Genomic DNA, 14,633 nt, shown 5'->3' on the forward strand with positions numbered 1-14,633 from the left:
AAGTCCATTTAGTGAAGCAAAGGTTGTAGCTCTGAGACTAAAGAGCCTGTATTCTGGAGATTTTACCGTTACCAGCCCAGTGTGAAAATTCCATGGTCCCACTACCCCACTTGAGAAATCTGTCCTACCACACCTCCCAGGCTCACTGCTCTGTCTTCTGTCTTGCTCTACCACATGTGCTCCTCTGCCAGGAAAGAAGGCAAAGCCTCCATCCCACCTAGAACTGCCTGAGGACTCACCCACAGGGACCATGCAGCCGAGCCAGGCCTGCTTCCTGGAGCACTGCCTATGGCGGCTTCGGTGGGCCTTTGCCTGGAACCCCAGTTCATGGACATGGCCGCTTGGAATGCCAAGCCCTTCCTTCCTCTCTTCACTTCTCTTCTCTGTGCTTGTTCTTCCTGGAAGGGCCTCAGATGCCTCAGTGTATATACCTGCAGACCAGCCGTGACCTTAGGGAAGACCCTAAGTGTTTTTAGGGATTCTGTACCCTCATTTCTGGCAGGTCACCTCCAACTGACGTCCCTATTTCTGAAAGGCAGAGAAAAAAACAAGAAGAGTGAGAAATCAGAAGAGTCACAGACAGACACAGTCATAAGTAGAAAGGTCTGCTGCTCAGGACACAGGATGCCCTGCAGGGAGGTGTGTATCTTCTGGAAAATCAGTCCTGGGGCTGTGGGTGGGCTGGTGCCTGAGATACCCAACACATACGGGTATTTCATCTACAGGTGGCTTACCTCCTAAAATGAAAGTGGAGATGGATCGTCAGTGCCTGGCCCAGCCTAGGCTTTTTGCTTTGTTTTCTTAGGCCACTGGGTCCCCACCCAGAACAGAGCCCCCTCAGTTCTCCTGCCATCCTGGACAGGCAAGGAGATCCCAGTCTTGCAGGGAATAGGGCCCATTTGATAGCCCTGCCCCTTGGGGTCTCACACCATCACACTGGCTGGCAAGATTCATCAGAGGTTAATTAAATCTATCTCCAAAACAATGAAAGGCCAATGAGCTAAGCCCAATCTCAGTAAATTAAATGCATTAAATGCAGCCATTGTTCATCCTGCAGGGAGGGCGGGCTCAGGCTCTGGGGTGCCTCAGGAAGGGACCAGCCTCTAGGCTCTGGAGGCTCTTGGAGCACAGTAGAGACCTGCTTGTCACTTGCAGTGAGGGAGGAGTGTGGGGATGGGATGGGTGGCCTGTGAAAGAGGCTCTGTGTGCAGAGCTGTGAGGCATTGCTCCCAGGAAGAGCAGCTTCTTATGTTTCAAATGCAAATTAATGCAAACATGCTTGCAGAGCAGAACTGAAAAGATGATACTGTGATCAAATTTGGCACCGCTTAAGCCATAATTAAAACATACACAAATTAAACACGATTATCCTGCCGTGTAACAGGACCACGCGCCATTACTCTAATTAATAATGCAGTCTCCAGCACAGTCCTGCTGCTGGGATTGCTTGGAGGGTATGTTTTATGCCTTGCACAGTGGCAACTGGCAGCTGGGGTGTTCAGCTGGCCATGGTGACGCAGAGTGACAGCAGTGCCATCCGCGCCTGTCTCTGCATGGTCTGGGCTCACCACACCTGCTTTCTATCACCTCCCCATCAGTAGTGGTGATAGATGCATTTTTGGAAGCTGGTTGTCTTTGAAAATCCTGTTGCCAGTTGCTGACAGCTACACGCTCAGATGCCAGCTGTACCTGTTTTAGAGCAGGGCCCAGCGAAGGCACCACGGTCTCAGCAGATGCCTTCCTCAGCAGAGGGACTCCTGGGACACAGTGCAGAGTGGCACAGAGGTGGCCTCAGTGTTGGGTATGCCAGCTATGATGAGCACTTTGAGAGGATCCGCAGTGTCACAGCCACAAAGTGATGAAGACCATTGCAACCATAAGACAGCTCAGCTCAGGCTGCCTGGTGTCCAGATACTACTAGTATCCAGGGGCTCCCGAAAATCAGCCAGTGAGGTAATATTGCACCTGTTCATTACTTTTGATGACTCCACAGGACCCCCTCAGCCCCTTACACTAACCAGTGAACTATTTTTGTGTGGGGTCCAGCTGAAGTGGTCACTGGGTCCTTGTTCGACCAAACCCTGTGCTGTGCCCCTGTGCACACAGCCTACAAGTACTGTGAACATGTTTCAGACCATAGCAAGAGGGACTTAGGCCTAGGCGTCAACCAGCATATCCCCAGGGGCTCAGTGAACAGGGGCAGTTGCGGCAGCCATGTCCACCCTGCTGTGTGTGGACAGCTATGTGAATTGAGTCCTGTTCCTCAGCGTTTCAATGACTGGCCTTGGCCTTACCCTGGTAAGCCTTAGCAGCCCTTTGTGATATGAAGCTTTGCCTGTGTTGTGAAGAGTGAAGAGTGAGCATTAAAACTTGGGCTTCATGTGATGTGGGCACTGCTGTGTCAGAGTCCAGTAGAGTTCCCATGAGCCCCTCAGGGTCTGCTTCACCTGGCTAGCAGCCCTTAGAATTCTATCTTAAGTCAAGAGTGCAGGCAGATCTGCACCGCGGCGCTCACCAGTGCCTGTAACACTTTGCACACTCATGTTAGTCCCCTGCAGTAAGTCGTAGTAGCAGCCCTTCTGACTTTCTCACCGGGGCTCCCACAGGGCCAAGGGGACATTTCATTCCTCCTTTGCCTGCAGGAGACTGGGCATTCAGGTGGCAGGAAGCCTAGGTCCTGGGGCCTCAAATAGGGTGTACACAAAGTACCACCCAATTTGACGGCTTCAGAAAAGTAATGCCAGTAACATAATTAATTCCTAATTAAAATTGTTGTATTTTTAATGACTTCAGAAGGAGACCTAGTTGGTCCATTTCTGAATAGGGGTGGTCATATCAGCTGTATTGCAGTAAGTTATAACAACAGTTTGGATTTTATATTCAGAGTATTTACTTCTGCAAAGATCAATTTGCATACCTTAATTAGCCAGTGTTTCTCCTGTTTTTCTATTCCAAGACCCTATTAGAGGAGCTAGGTCTTTGGACTCACTGCTCAAGGATTTGTCTGGCTGCATACTTACGGCCTGTCCCAGCTCTAAGAGTTTGAGGGGACTCTGCTCTGCTTTCTCTTCTTCCTTCCCCACCTCATGATCCTAGGGACATCCTGAAGGGGTCCTGCTGCAGGTGTACCTCCGGCCACAATAGAGCATGATACACAGGGGCAGCACAGACTTGTGAGACACTTCTGGGCCCTGGATGTGGGTGCCTGCTACATGTGAGCCCCAGCTTGTGCCCATACTCCTATAAAAGTAGGTCCTGTCCTACCTTGGTGGGACAAACAAGTCACTCAAGCTCATTAGTGCCATGTCCACCTTTGTCCAGCTGCTGCAAGGCAAGCCATCTCAGGAGAGGAAATGACAGGGTTGTTATGATACTCTGTTTCATTTCATATGAACAGTTGACAGTGTCCAGCAAGGGGAAGGACAGAAAATGGGCCTCTGCAACTGTTGATTGACAGTTCTCCAAACAGCATCCACATCTGATGCACTTGTGGGATGTGAACTTTGCACAGCGGATGTGAACTTTGCCCTTATGCCCCACCCTGTGACTACAGTGCTAGCCGGCCAGCAGGTGTTTCCTCGGCCATCATTGGTAGCTTCTTCTGATCTCCAAGATCACGGTGAGGCTCTTCACCTGGACCTCATTTGTTTGGATAGTCAGAGGAGATGAACTGGGGTGATGGATGGGGCCTGCCTGAAGAAAGCTCCAGTGGCCAGACCTGCTTTGCTCTCAGGCCTCCTGTGTCACATGAAGCCCCATTCCAAAACGCTCAAGAAATCATGTAAAATCCTGCCCTCAGTTTTGCTGAGTCAGTCTGAACTTCTGGCCTCACCGAGGGTGGACTGGTCAGCCGCCACAGTCCCGTAGCCACCGATCTACAACCTGTTCTAAGTGAGGCTGTGCTGCTGTGCCTCCCTGCCCAGGGAAGCACACGTGAGCTAGTTAGGCTAGCTCTAGGACACTCAGGTTTGGGATCAGTGAGGATGTTTTATGTGCTGTGCCCTACTGGGCACCTGAGAGGCCGCAGATGTGATATAGTAGCTGTAATGCTGATGTGAGTATCTGCAGTTCCTATAGCCTGGCCACAGACAACTTCCCTATGGGACAAGGCACCCACTGACCCCCATCTAGACTTCAAGAGAGATGACAGACTGGAAGGGCTGGACATCCAGAAGCTGAGTGTGTCTATGTGCATGCCCAAGGTATGCAAGGTTGGCAGGGTGAATTCAGTACTTTTTGATTATACTATTAAGTCACAAGTTTTTATCAGACACAATTAGACCTGATGTGGTATTATCCTTGCCAGCTCCATGGTGGCTTTTTGCCTCTATAAGGATGGCAGTGGCTTCTCCACATGGTTTCCTGTGGATCCAGGACCCTGGTTTCCACCACAAAGGGCATAGAACAGCAGTCAAGATGAGCATCTCTTATGTGTGTGCTGACTTCTGACCGGGGTGCAGTTAATGTCTGAGAATTTGTCTAGATACTATTTTCATATGCTGAATGCTTCCATCTTAGAGCTGCCACTTGAGTGACTTGCCAATTGGCCTTATTGTCCACTCCATTATATGATTTGAAATAATGTTCATAGACACCAGTTATCAAGGAATGGTTAGACAATGCTTATTTGTGTTTTAAAATTCAAGTGGCTATCATAGGACAGTGACAGACTGTGAGGGCTATCACATTTTAACATTTAAATCCCTGGTGCCTGCTTCACAGTGGCCTGCATTTAAACCTAAGGACTTCATCCACTGTTTTATTGGTGAGGCAAGTGTGTTCTGGATCCAAGATGTCTGGCTTGTGGGGGTTACAGTGTCTAAGCACCCTGCATCAACAGCAGTAGTGGGGGCCTTTTTGTAAGCATCACCAGGAAATATGCCCAGGAAAACATTCTATTAATTCAACAGCATATTATGTAGTAGAACCCAAATTTATATTAATGTTCAGTATTCTAAGATACTATTTTTAACCTACATAATGATTATTCTCTGGGTCAGTTCTTCATTTTAGAGACATCAAAATGTGAGCTTAGTGGTAAGGATTGTCCTTTGATATGCTTCAAGGGACATCTGTGGGAACTGCCAGCGTGGCTGGGAGCACTTGCTGAGAGTCCTTCCCTCTTCAGTAGAGCCTGGGCTGGCTGGGAGCTGACTGCACTCGGCCCCTTTCTGCTCTGCTGTCATCTCTGCCGTGGGAAGGCTGCTCGGGGAGCCTTACTTCTGTGCATTTGCTTGACTGGAGTTTAGCTAAAAGCCCTGGATGGGAAGAGAAAGACTGAGCTAGGATGGGTGTCTTCTGCACTGTCCGTGACCACCATTCCAGTCAGGAGCCTGTCCTAGGCTCACATGCTCTTATCAAGGTGCCGGCTATACATACAAGATGGGCCTCCTTGGCACAAGCAGTTTCTTGCCACATACCAGCTGCTATCTGTCTGGCTGCCTAGACCAGGGCAGGCTCATCCCATGGACTTCAGTTGCCCAAGCCAGAAGGGGTTTACTTGTTCAGGAGACTTCAAAGCCCATCATACCCAGAAGTGTCCCAGAGTGGAAGCAGAGCCTTCATTGTTAGTGGCCTGTGGCCTGCTGGCCGTGTCCTCTGACCTGGTGGGCCCCTGTGCAGAGGCTGTGCGGCCAGAGAGAGTCACAGTCACCTGCAGAACAGCTGAGGCTGGGAAGGCAGGTGATCTCTGCACAGCTCAGGTTTCCTGGAGAAGCTTGTCCTCATGCCAGTGAGCACCTGCACATGTCCGCCCGTGTGTGTCCCACAGCCATGAGTGTCACTATTCGTTAGTGACACTGATGGATTTGCGTGCTGATGAGATGGGATACAGCCACCATATTTGTAGCTGAATATGGATGCGGAAGGGGTCTTGTGAGTGATGGCATGTGTGGACAGAGTCAGAGGAGCCTCACTGGGCACACGCACTTCTGTGTCCCTGCCTCCAGCCCCACTCTGTGCCAGCACCATGGAAGAGCAGTTGGCCCGGGGACTGGACTCTCTTCAGCGTCCCTGCCCCATTCACAGCACAGTGGGAGGCAGCACAGCCATTGTAGCCTCACTCCCAGCCTTATCCCTCTTAGTCTGGAATGCTGCCCCTCAGTAGTGAAATCTGCTTCAGTTGTCTCAAAACAGAGTTTCTACATAAAGTTTTCCTGTCTTGAGTGATCACTGCTGTTGGAAGTCTTGGAGGGTGTAGATCAAATGTCACTAACCTGTAAAGCTGTGAAGCAAAATTCATCTTGGAAAGAGAACAGACTGTGGTGGGGAACACACAGCTCACATGGATGTGAGGGCCCAGTACAGCCCCTCACTAAAACTTGCAACGTTGGTCTGGCTCCGTAGGGGTCCAGTAACATGCTGCTGGGACTGCCTTCCCTCCTCACTACTGAAGACATTGTTTTAAGGCTCATTTCTTTTTAAAACATCAGCTTTCAGACATTCCGAGGAACATCTGTGTGTGGCTGAAGTTTGGCCGGCCACAGCCACCCCTCCCTCCTTTGTCCCCAGGCCTTTGTTCCTGATTTCACGCTATCAGAGGGTCTGCATGTTTTCTTGCATGAAGTTGTCAGAGGAATAATGGCTCAGGAACAGGGTCATGTTTAGAGGATGGGCATGAAAAATTGATAAGATGTATCTCTAAGCCCACCCAGCAGCTGTTGCCCGAAACAAGCAAAGGCAGGCCCACGTGAGGAGCAAGCACCCCACACTCTACCTGGAGTGGATCCGTGCTGAGCTCCACTCCTTCCTCCCGGCAACCCCACTTCCTTCCTCCCCTTATCCTCCCACAGGCACATGCAAAGCTTGTGAGTGCCAGGTCGTCCCTGTGCCTGTGAGTCAGGCACCCTTTTCAAGAGCAGGAGGTCACTTAACTGCTTTCCCTGTGCAGACAGACCTCTACTGGTTACAGTGCAGAACCAGTCATCCCACCATGTGACACCTTTACCCACCGAGGAGCCTCTGGAACTTGATGTGACCATCCTAGAGCCTTGGATGAGGATTGCAGGGAGCTAGCCCGAGGCTGCCAACAGATGGACATCTCCACCACCGTGGGAACCAGGGCTGCCTGGTTTTTAGTGGCGCAGACCGTGACTGAGTAGGGACGAAGGGGAAGTGCCCAACAAGGTTTTACTTAGGGGAAGCTGCCGGTCTTGGTCACCTGGTGCCCAGCTGGCTAGACAGGCTTCCACAGAGGTAGAGTTGCAGTTTTCCTGCTGCCTGTGCTCTAGGCTGTCTCCACACAGAGTGCTGGTGAGGTGAGGTCTTAAAGCACAGACGGCTGGGGCTGCTCCTCCAGGAGAGGATCCACACCAATCTTGTGACTTAAAAGACCAGGGGACGTCACAGCTTCAAGGAGTTGGCTTGCTTTGCGTTTTCAGTTTGAAGGCGGTTTTACCACTGAGGAGTTACTTGTTCTTTGTGTGGCCCTCACGTCTAGGAACCAGCCGGGTCAGGTCTGACTGCTGTGTCTCCACTCTTGGCTTGGCAGCTTTGCTGGTTGGGCAGAGCAGCGAGAGAGCCCTAGAATCGTTGGTTCTGCTTGCTTATAGAGTGTGCATTGAAGGGCCTGGTCTCCTGGGTTCTGCAAATGGAGTTGCAGGCCTGGCTCCCTTCAGGTTTCACTTGGGGTGGGAGGGATGCCTAATCCTCTTGGGGGTGGTTTAACTTCTATCTTGCCCTGAAATGGCTCTCCTTGCTGCCTGTGATGTCCGTTAGTGGTGGTACTGCTTTGTGATTAACTCTTGACCCCCCTACTCCCATCCCACAAGCCCCCTTGAAGGAAAGAAAAAAAAAAAAGTGAGGCCAGGAGGCTGTGGGTTTTTAAACAGCCTGGGACATCTGGCCTCTGGTTTTCATCTGCTGACTAAAGTCAGGATTAAACCTTGCCCCCACAGCTTTGTGCAGCTACTGGTGAGTGACAGGCTACCTTAGACAATGGAGGCGTCAACCCCTCCCAGAGCACAGTCCTGGGCTGGACAATGGAGTGTTTGGTGGCTTTGCAAGGTCCAGAGCTGTCCACCAATCTGCCCATGTCCCCCCTGGGATTCTAAGCGATGCTGTGCTCTAGCCAGAGGCCAGGCAAGCAAGCCCAGTGAGGAGTTGATGCTGGCTGTGTTCCTCCTCCCAGATATCCAGAGGCTCTTGGAGAACTGCAGGTGCTGATGCTGGCCAGCCTGTGCTCGAGCCCTTGCTGAGGACTAGGGCCTCTGTCCCCTCAAAGAGCTGCTCAGCTGCCCTGGCCCGATCACTCCTGGGATGCCTCCTCCCTCTGCAGAGATGCCAGGGGAACCCTGGATGTCACCAAGAGATAGGCACCCATCCTTGGGGCATTCATCCATCTAGCTACCAGCAGATATCCTGGTCTGAGTAACAAACAAGTATAATATAGCCATTGTGGAGTATGGTGACTCACGCCTTTAATCCCAGCGCTTGGGAGGCAGAAGCAGGTGGACCTCTGTGAGTTTGAGGCCAGCCTGGTCTACTGGAACCTCTGTGAGTTCCAGGACTATGTAGAGAGACCCTGTCTCAAAATAAATAAACAAACAAAAACTTTTAGTGGTCAGCATGCACTGGGCCTTCACAGGTTCATATGGGTTCCAGTGTTGAGGGAGAAATTGGACATGAGCTCCTGTCATTAGCCAAGAAGCTATTTCCAATAGACAATCACTCGCAAAGGAAAAATTAATTCTCTACAATCGAGTCTCACCGAGTATATAGACCACACTCAAGGGTAGGCCTCAATCCCAGCACTATGTATTTTTGTAGGTTTCTTTTTGTCTCATATTGCTTTGTTTGATTATTTATCTCACTGGTCTTTTGTTTGGATATTATGTTTTCCAATTTTATGTTTTTATGGGTGTTTGTGTTTCTCATTCCTTTTCATTGTTTTTATTCTGATTTGTTTGCTTTTTAAATTTTCCTGTTTGTTTTCTAAAGAGAGAGAGAAAGAAGGCATGGAGTTGGATGGGTATGGAGGTAAAGGATCTGAGAGGAAATGGGGGAGGAAACCATGACCAGAATATAGTGTATGAATCTTCAATAAAAAAAAAAGTAATGAAGCACCAGGGAAGAATCTGGGGTCAGACCATGTCACTGTACAGAAATGGATATTCCTGGCCCCACTGTTTCTGGAGGCGTCTTCTGGGGCTCTGAATCCTGTTCCTGTGAGCCTAGTGCGTGCTCTCTCTCTCGCTCTCTCTCTCGCTCTCGCTCTCTCTCTCTCTCTCTCTCTCTCTCTCTCTCTCTCTCTCTCTCTCTCTCTCTTCAATTTTTAAATTTTTTTATATCCTGCCATCAGTTTCCTCTCCTCCTAGCCCCTCCCCCCCAACCTTTCCTCTGCCCACCTCCACCCCATCCACTCTTCCATTTCTCTCCTGAAAAGGACAGGCCTCCATGGATATCAACAATACATGGCACATCAAATTGCAATGAGACTAGACACCTCCCGTCATATGAAGGCTGGACAAGGCAACCCAGTATGAGTAAAAGGGTCCCCAAAACAGAGCCTGTCTGTCACTCTTGTCTGGGTGCTTCCTCCACAGAATTATTTATCACTTCGGTGCTAGCCTGGCATAAAGTGGCATGGCCAGAGTGCAGACGGATACCTGGAGCTCCTTTAGACGTCCAGGGCCCCCAAAGCTGGCTCCTCACCATGGAGAGTCCTTCAGCAGGATCTACTACAATATGGCATTCACTGCTCCTGCCTTGGAGCTCAGGCCAGAAACCCAAGTTATCCCTGAGGCTATATATCCTGCAGCCCAAACCAGGTACCCACAGAGTGAGACATGGTCCCAGCTGCAGATGAAGGTTAAGATTCAGGAGGGTCTCATCAGCCCTTAGGGATGGGACAATGGCAAAAGGCACTGCCCCATGCTCTGCTGAGGAACGACTTTAATACGGGTACATTTACTGTATGTCTGGGTGAATGAAATAAGCAATTTCGAGGCATGTTTGGATTTTCTCTCCCTCTGAGGAGTGAGAAGACCCTTGGGTTCCAGCTGTTGTGTATACCCTGTTTCTATTCTGGCCTCTCCTGAGCCACAGGGATGGCCCCCACATCTGTGCTCCACCCTATGGTTCTATCCATCACCTCTCAATTTAGTCCTGGTCCATCTTCCTTCCATGCTGTCTCTCTGCCGTGGCCACCCCCTTTCAATATTACTGCCCCCCCTACTCAGTTCCACTGTCTCAGCCTCAAGACAGGGTTCTCCTGTGACCCTCATTGCTTATGTAGCCACCCCCAGCTCCCTCCTTCCCAAAGGCTCCTGCAGCCCCTCTCTGTACTCTAGACCCCTGCTTAGCCCTGGCCTGCCTTTGTTCAGGCTGGGGTTTCCTTCCAAGGACCCCCATCTGCTTTGCTCTAACCCCCTCTTGTTTCTCCAAGAAGCCTCATTAGTTAGTTGTCTGATACCCAGCCAGTTTCAAGGGTTCTGGGATCACTTGGCTTCCTGAAAACCCCTATAGTCTGGTAAGGAGACCCATGCAGCATGTCCAGGTGATCGATGGACACAGGACTTCAGTGCCCACTCCAGCCCTGGCACCGGAGGCCAATAGAGAATGACCGTGAAAGCTTGACCTAGGAGTCCCTGTCTGCCTAGCCCAGGACTATATGATCCTTTGGAAACCCAACCTGGTGGAGCCCACCATATGCCATGGCAAGGTACAGAGGAAACCTGCCCAGTGAAGGCAATTCTGGATTCTTTCAGCTGCTGACAAGCATGCACCAAGATGCTTTTTAAAGAATGTTGTTGGCTTTGGAGGCAGGCGTGCTGGATACTGCAGAGAGGCTGCAGTGTGGCTTGGTTTGTGTTTTGTAGCTGGGGAACTCCTGGAGGACAGCCTAGCCAGATGCACTCTCACTGAGCTTAGAGCTGCCTTGCCTGGATTCCATTGCTGATACAAAGTTTTTAATATCTCTTTATATATTTCTACAATGTGCTTCAACCGCTATTATCAACAGTAGCTCCAAAACTTACAAGCATGCTTAAAACCTCCCCAGATCACCAAAGCAGATTCAAAAATGTCCGGAGGCCATGTGAAGGTTGTCCTGGGACTAAGAAGCCATCTCCTCATGGGACAGCTGCACCCTCCCCTGCCCCTGTAAGGAGATAGTATGGGAAGGACCTTGAGTGGGCTGGAATCTGGTTATTCTGAGGTTCGAGGCCAGCTGACTGTTACTGTCTAGCCCAGATATACCTGTGTGTCAAAAAGCGCAGGTAAGGACCAATGAGATGGCTCAGTGGGTGAGGTTGCTTAGCCACTAAGGCTGATGACCTGAGTTCCATCCCAGGGACATAAGTGGTCGAAGAAGAGAACTGACAACTGCAAATTGTTCTCTGGTCTCCACATGCATGTGGTCTCACACACACACACACACACACACACAAGTAAATGCCAGTTTAAAGATTTTTTTTGCAGGGGAGGCAGAGGCAAGCAGAGCTCTTTGAGTTCAAGGCCAGGCCTGGTCTACATAGCCAGAGCAATATAATAGAGAGACTCTGGATGGATGGATAGATAGATAGATAGATAGATAGATAGATAGATAGATAGATAGATAGATAGATAGATAGATAGATAGATAGATAGAGATAGATAGATAGACAGACAGACACAGACAGACAGAGATGTTTTTAAAGAAAGCACAGGTAAATTTTGCTTTTGCAGACAGACTCTTTCACATTACATCTGAGAGGCTTGGTCTGCTGTCAGGGCCAACAGGCTATTTGCCCTTAATAGAGTTCTGATCTCTGTGAGTAGTGTTTGTGACAGCTGAGTGGAGGGAAGGTGAACAGATTTAGTTCCTGGGATGAGTTGGCCAATGCCTACACTCACATGAGGGCATCTGATTATGGGTAGCTTTGTGCAAATCTAATGAGCTGTAAAAACTGTGTGGTTTGATAGCACAAAAAACAGCTGTCTGTCGCTGTCATCAGTGTCCTGGGCTTGGGGATGCCAGACTAGGCATCATGCTTTGGTAGCTGTCTAAGCAAGAAGAAACCAGGAAAGGCAGGTGACCATCCTTGGCACATGGTGATCCTAGCATATTCCAGGAGACAAAACAGTCCTTTGAGGGCTAAGCTAACCCTTCCAGTGCCCTGTGATGAAGCCATTGGTGGTAAAAATGGATCTTAGATGGCTTTTAAAAAATAGCATTTGGGGTATTTCTTCTCTTTTCAAAAGAGTTAAAAATCCCTTCCTTAGGTTGAGCCGGAAAGGCTGGGCCTGGCAGCTTTCTGCATGAGTGGTCACGACTTCCCGGGTTTGAAAGGCCAAGAGAAGGCCGCTTTGGCTGCTCAGTCCTGATGGAGCCTTTACAACCTGTGAATGGAGAGGTTCCATGGGAAGGGATGTGGGAGGAAGGGGCGGGGTGGCTGGCTCCTGCACAGCTCTGGGGGACCTTCAAGATGTCGATCTTTTGGGAGCTGCCAGCTTGGTGAGATAAAGCAGGGTTTTTAACAGCTGAGGGCAGATGCCTTCAAGGAGACACAACCATGAATTTCCTGAACCATCTTGCAGTGGTCACAATGGCCCTCTGCCTGCCTGCCCCCACCCAGAGCCTTTCCCCCATTCATAGAAAGCAGCTTAAGCCACTTAAGCGCATTAGCATCAGGATGGGCCAAGACCTCCATGGGATGCAGGGGGCTGGGTGGCCTTGATGCCCCTGGTTGTTTGGGTACTTGTCCTAATCCTCCACAGTTCCAAGGCAGCCAGACTGATTTGTGACACGGAGTCCAAAAGCCACTTTGGGGGCTTGGCTGGGTTAGCTGATCTGTGCCCTGAATGTCAATGGCCTGGCCTGGAGTGTGTTTGGGGAGTGGAGGCCTGGGCTGGAATGCTGCACATAGGGCTGGCTCCACTCACCCTCACCCCATCCACCTTATAGGATGGGTACTGTGTTGGTCCAGCTGCCTAGGAGCACCTGGGGTTGTTCCAATGGGTGTCTGACACCTCGGTGGGCCCCAGGCAGGAATGAGGTGCAGAGCCCTGAACTTAAGCAATTCTGCATCTTCACAGCACAGACCTCCAAGGGATCCTGCAATATTGAGACCTTAAATGGTCAGATACTTCTGAAACTGGTTTCCTTATAAGTAAAACTCATTCTCTTTGTTTAAAAATAAAAATACTTTGTTTACATGTGGCTCAGTTGAGGACTGTCACTAGCCCCAAGTAGTTCCTCCTATAATCCCAGTCCAGGTGACAGGCTCTTGCTTTCTCCTTGACTTGGCTGTTTATACACGTTTTGTGCAACTGTTCTATTGGCCAAGAAAGTAGCCTCTCCCTTCATCTTCGCCATCAAGGCAAGAGGCAGTTACTTAGAACCTCCGTTTGTCTAAGAGGTGTTTTGCATTTGTCTCTAGGAATCTTGTGTTGCCTTATCACTTGTGTTGTAAGTGTCTTGTTTTCGCTCCAGCCCCCTGCAGTGTGTGTATTTGGGGCACAGGGGAGGGGGAAGGCTGTTGTTCCTAGTGGCTCCTGTGCCTGGGAGGGGCGCAGTCCCCAACTTTGGCCTGCCTTTGGGGAGTGGCCTCTTTGACCCCTTCCTGCATGTGTTGAGGTTAATTCAAACAGGCATGAATTTAATTACCCACTGATGCTCTAGCTGGTTGCTTTTGGTCCAGGACCACCAAAGAGCACAGCCAAGCATGCAACAAGAAGGCTGTGGTTGCTTCATAGCCACCATTCATTCCTTTGGTGGAACAGACAGCCTGAGCATTTGCTGATTTCATCAGGCTGCTTGCCCCTCTTAGGTCCTTGTCACACCCGCGCTCAGTTCTCCTGACTCCTGACCAGAGCCCAGGACTTATCTCCTGAGATTCTGACCTTTGACCTTCTGGGCTTAGTGTCCCATGCCATGGCCCTTCTACATCTTGACAGCCTTAGCCAGCCCTATAGGGCTCAGGGCAGCCAGCAACAGCAAGGAGCCAGTCCCTTGAAGGGCTCAACTTGCTGCCTGGCATGGGCACTGCTAACAAAACCTTGCCTCTTGTAGAAGCATGAGCATATTGCATTTGTGTTACACTATCAGCTACATGCAGTCAGGGCCCTGTGTAGCCTGGTGGAGGGCCTTCTGAGGAATAGCCCATAAAGACTGTCAAGCTGTTCTCCTGGAGTGCATGTGAAACCTTTGTGTCAAGGAACCCTAATCCCCTTCCATTCCCATTGGAGACATTGGGAAACCATTGATTGTGGGCTTTGGGTGATACCAACTGGGGCAATGGGTAGACAGACGGAGACTGAGCACCCTTGTCTTCTTGCAGACACTCTGCACAAAGGCCACGATGCAGACAGTCCGGGCTGCTGATACCAATGAAGTTGTAAAGTTGATATTTCGGGAGTCAGACAATGACCGGAAGGTAAGTGGCTCATGACTAAGGGCAGCCACCAGCCACCCCCGGCCTGAGGAGTGGGAGCTGTGCAGGCACTGAAGCATCTCTGACCCGGCAGGTCGTGCTCCAGTTGGAAAAGAAGCTCTTCGACTACTTCAACCAGGATGTCTTCCGGGACAACAACGGCACTGCGGTGAGTTCTGCTGTAAGGTGTACGTGTGGTCACCCTGGATCCTTCCCATGAGACACTCCTTGCCCTGGAGTACCATAAGCATATTTACATGTGTTTGGGCCACTCAGAGTTCG

General features: G+C 50.3%; 1 protein-coding gene across 1 annotated transcript in view; it reads left to right on the plus strand.

Annotated features, from left to right (window-relative positions):
* The window catches only part of Inpp5a (inositol polyphosphate-5-phosphatase A), a 201,108-nt gene that overhangs the window by 162,876 nt on the left and 23,599 nt on the right, over window positions 1–14,633 (plus strand). The window contains exons 10-11 of the mRNA XM_076554691.1: window positions 14,259–14,354; window positions 14,446–14,520. Coding sequence (XP_076410806.1) covers window positions 14,259–14,354; window positions 14,446–14,520 — 171 coding nt within the window. The remainder of the gene's footprint in view (window positions 1–14,258; window positions 14,355–14,445; window positions 14,521–14,633) is intronic.

The sequence above is a fragment of the Peromyscus maniculatus genome, chromosome 1 (genome assembly GCF_049852395.1).
Source record: "Peromyscus maniculatus bairdii isolate BWxNUB_F1_BW_parent chromosome 1, HU_Pman_BW_mat_3.1, whole genome shotgun sequence".
NCBI classification, from domain to species: domain Eukaryota; kingdom Metazoa; phylum Chordata; class Mammalia; order Rodentia; family Cricetidae; genus Peromyscus; species Peromyscus maniculatus.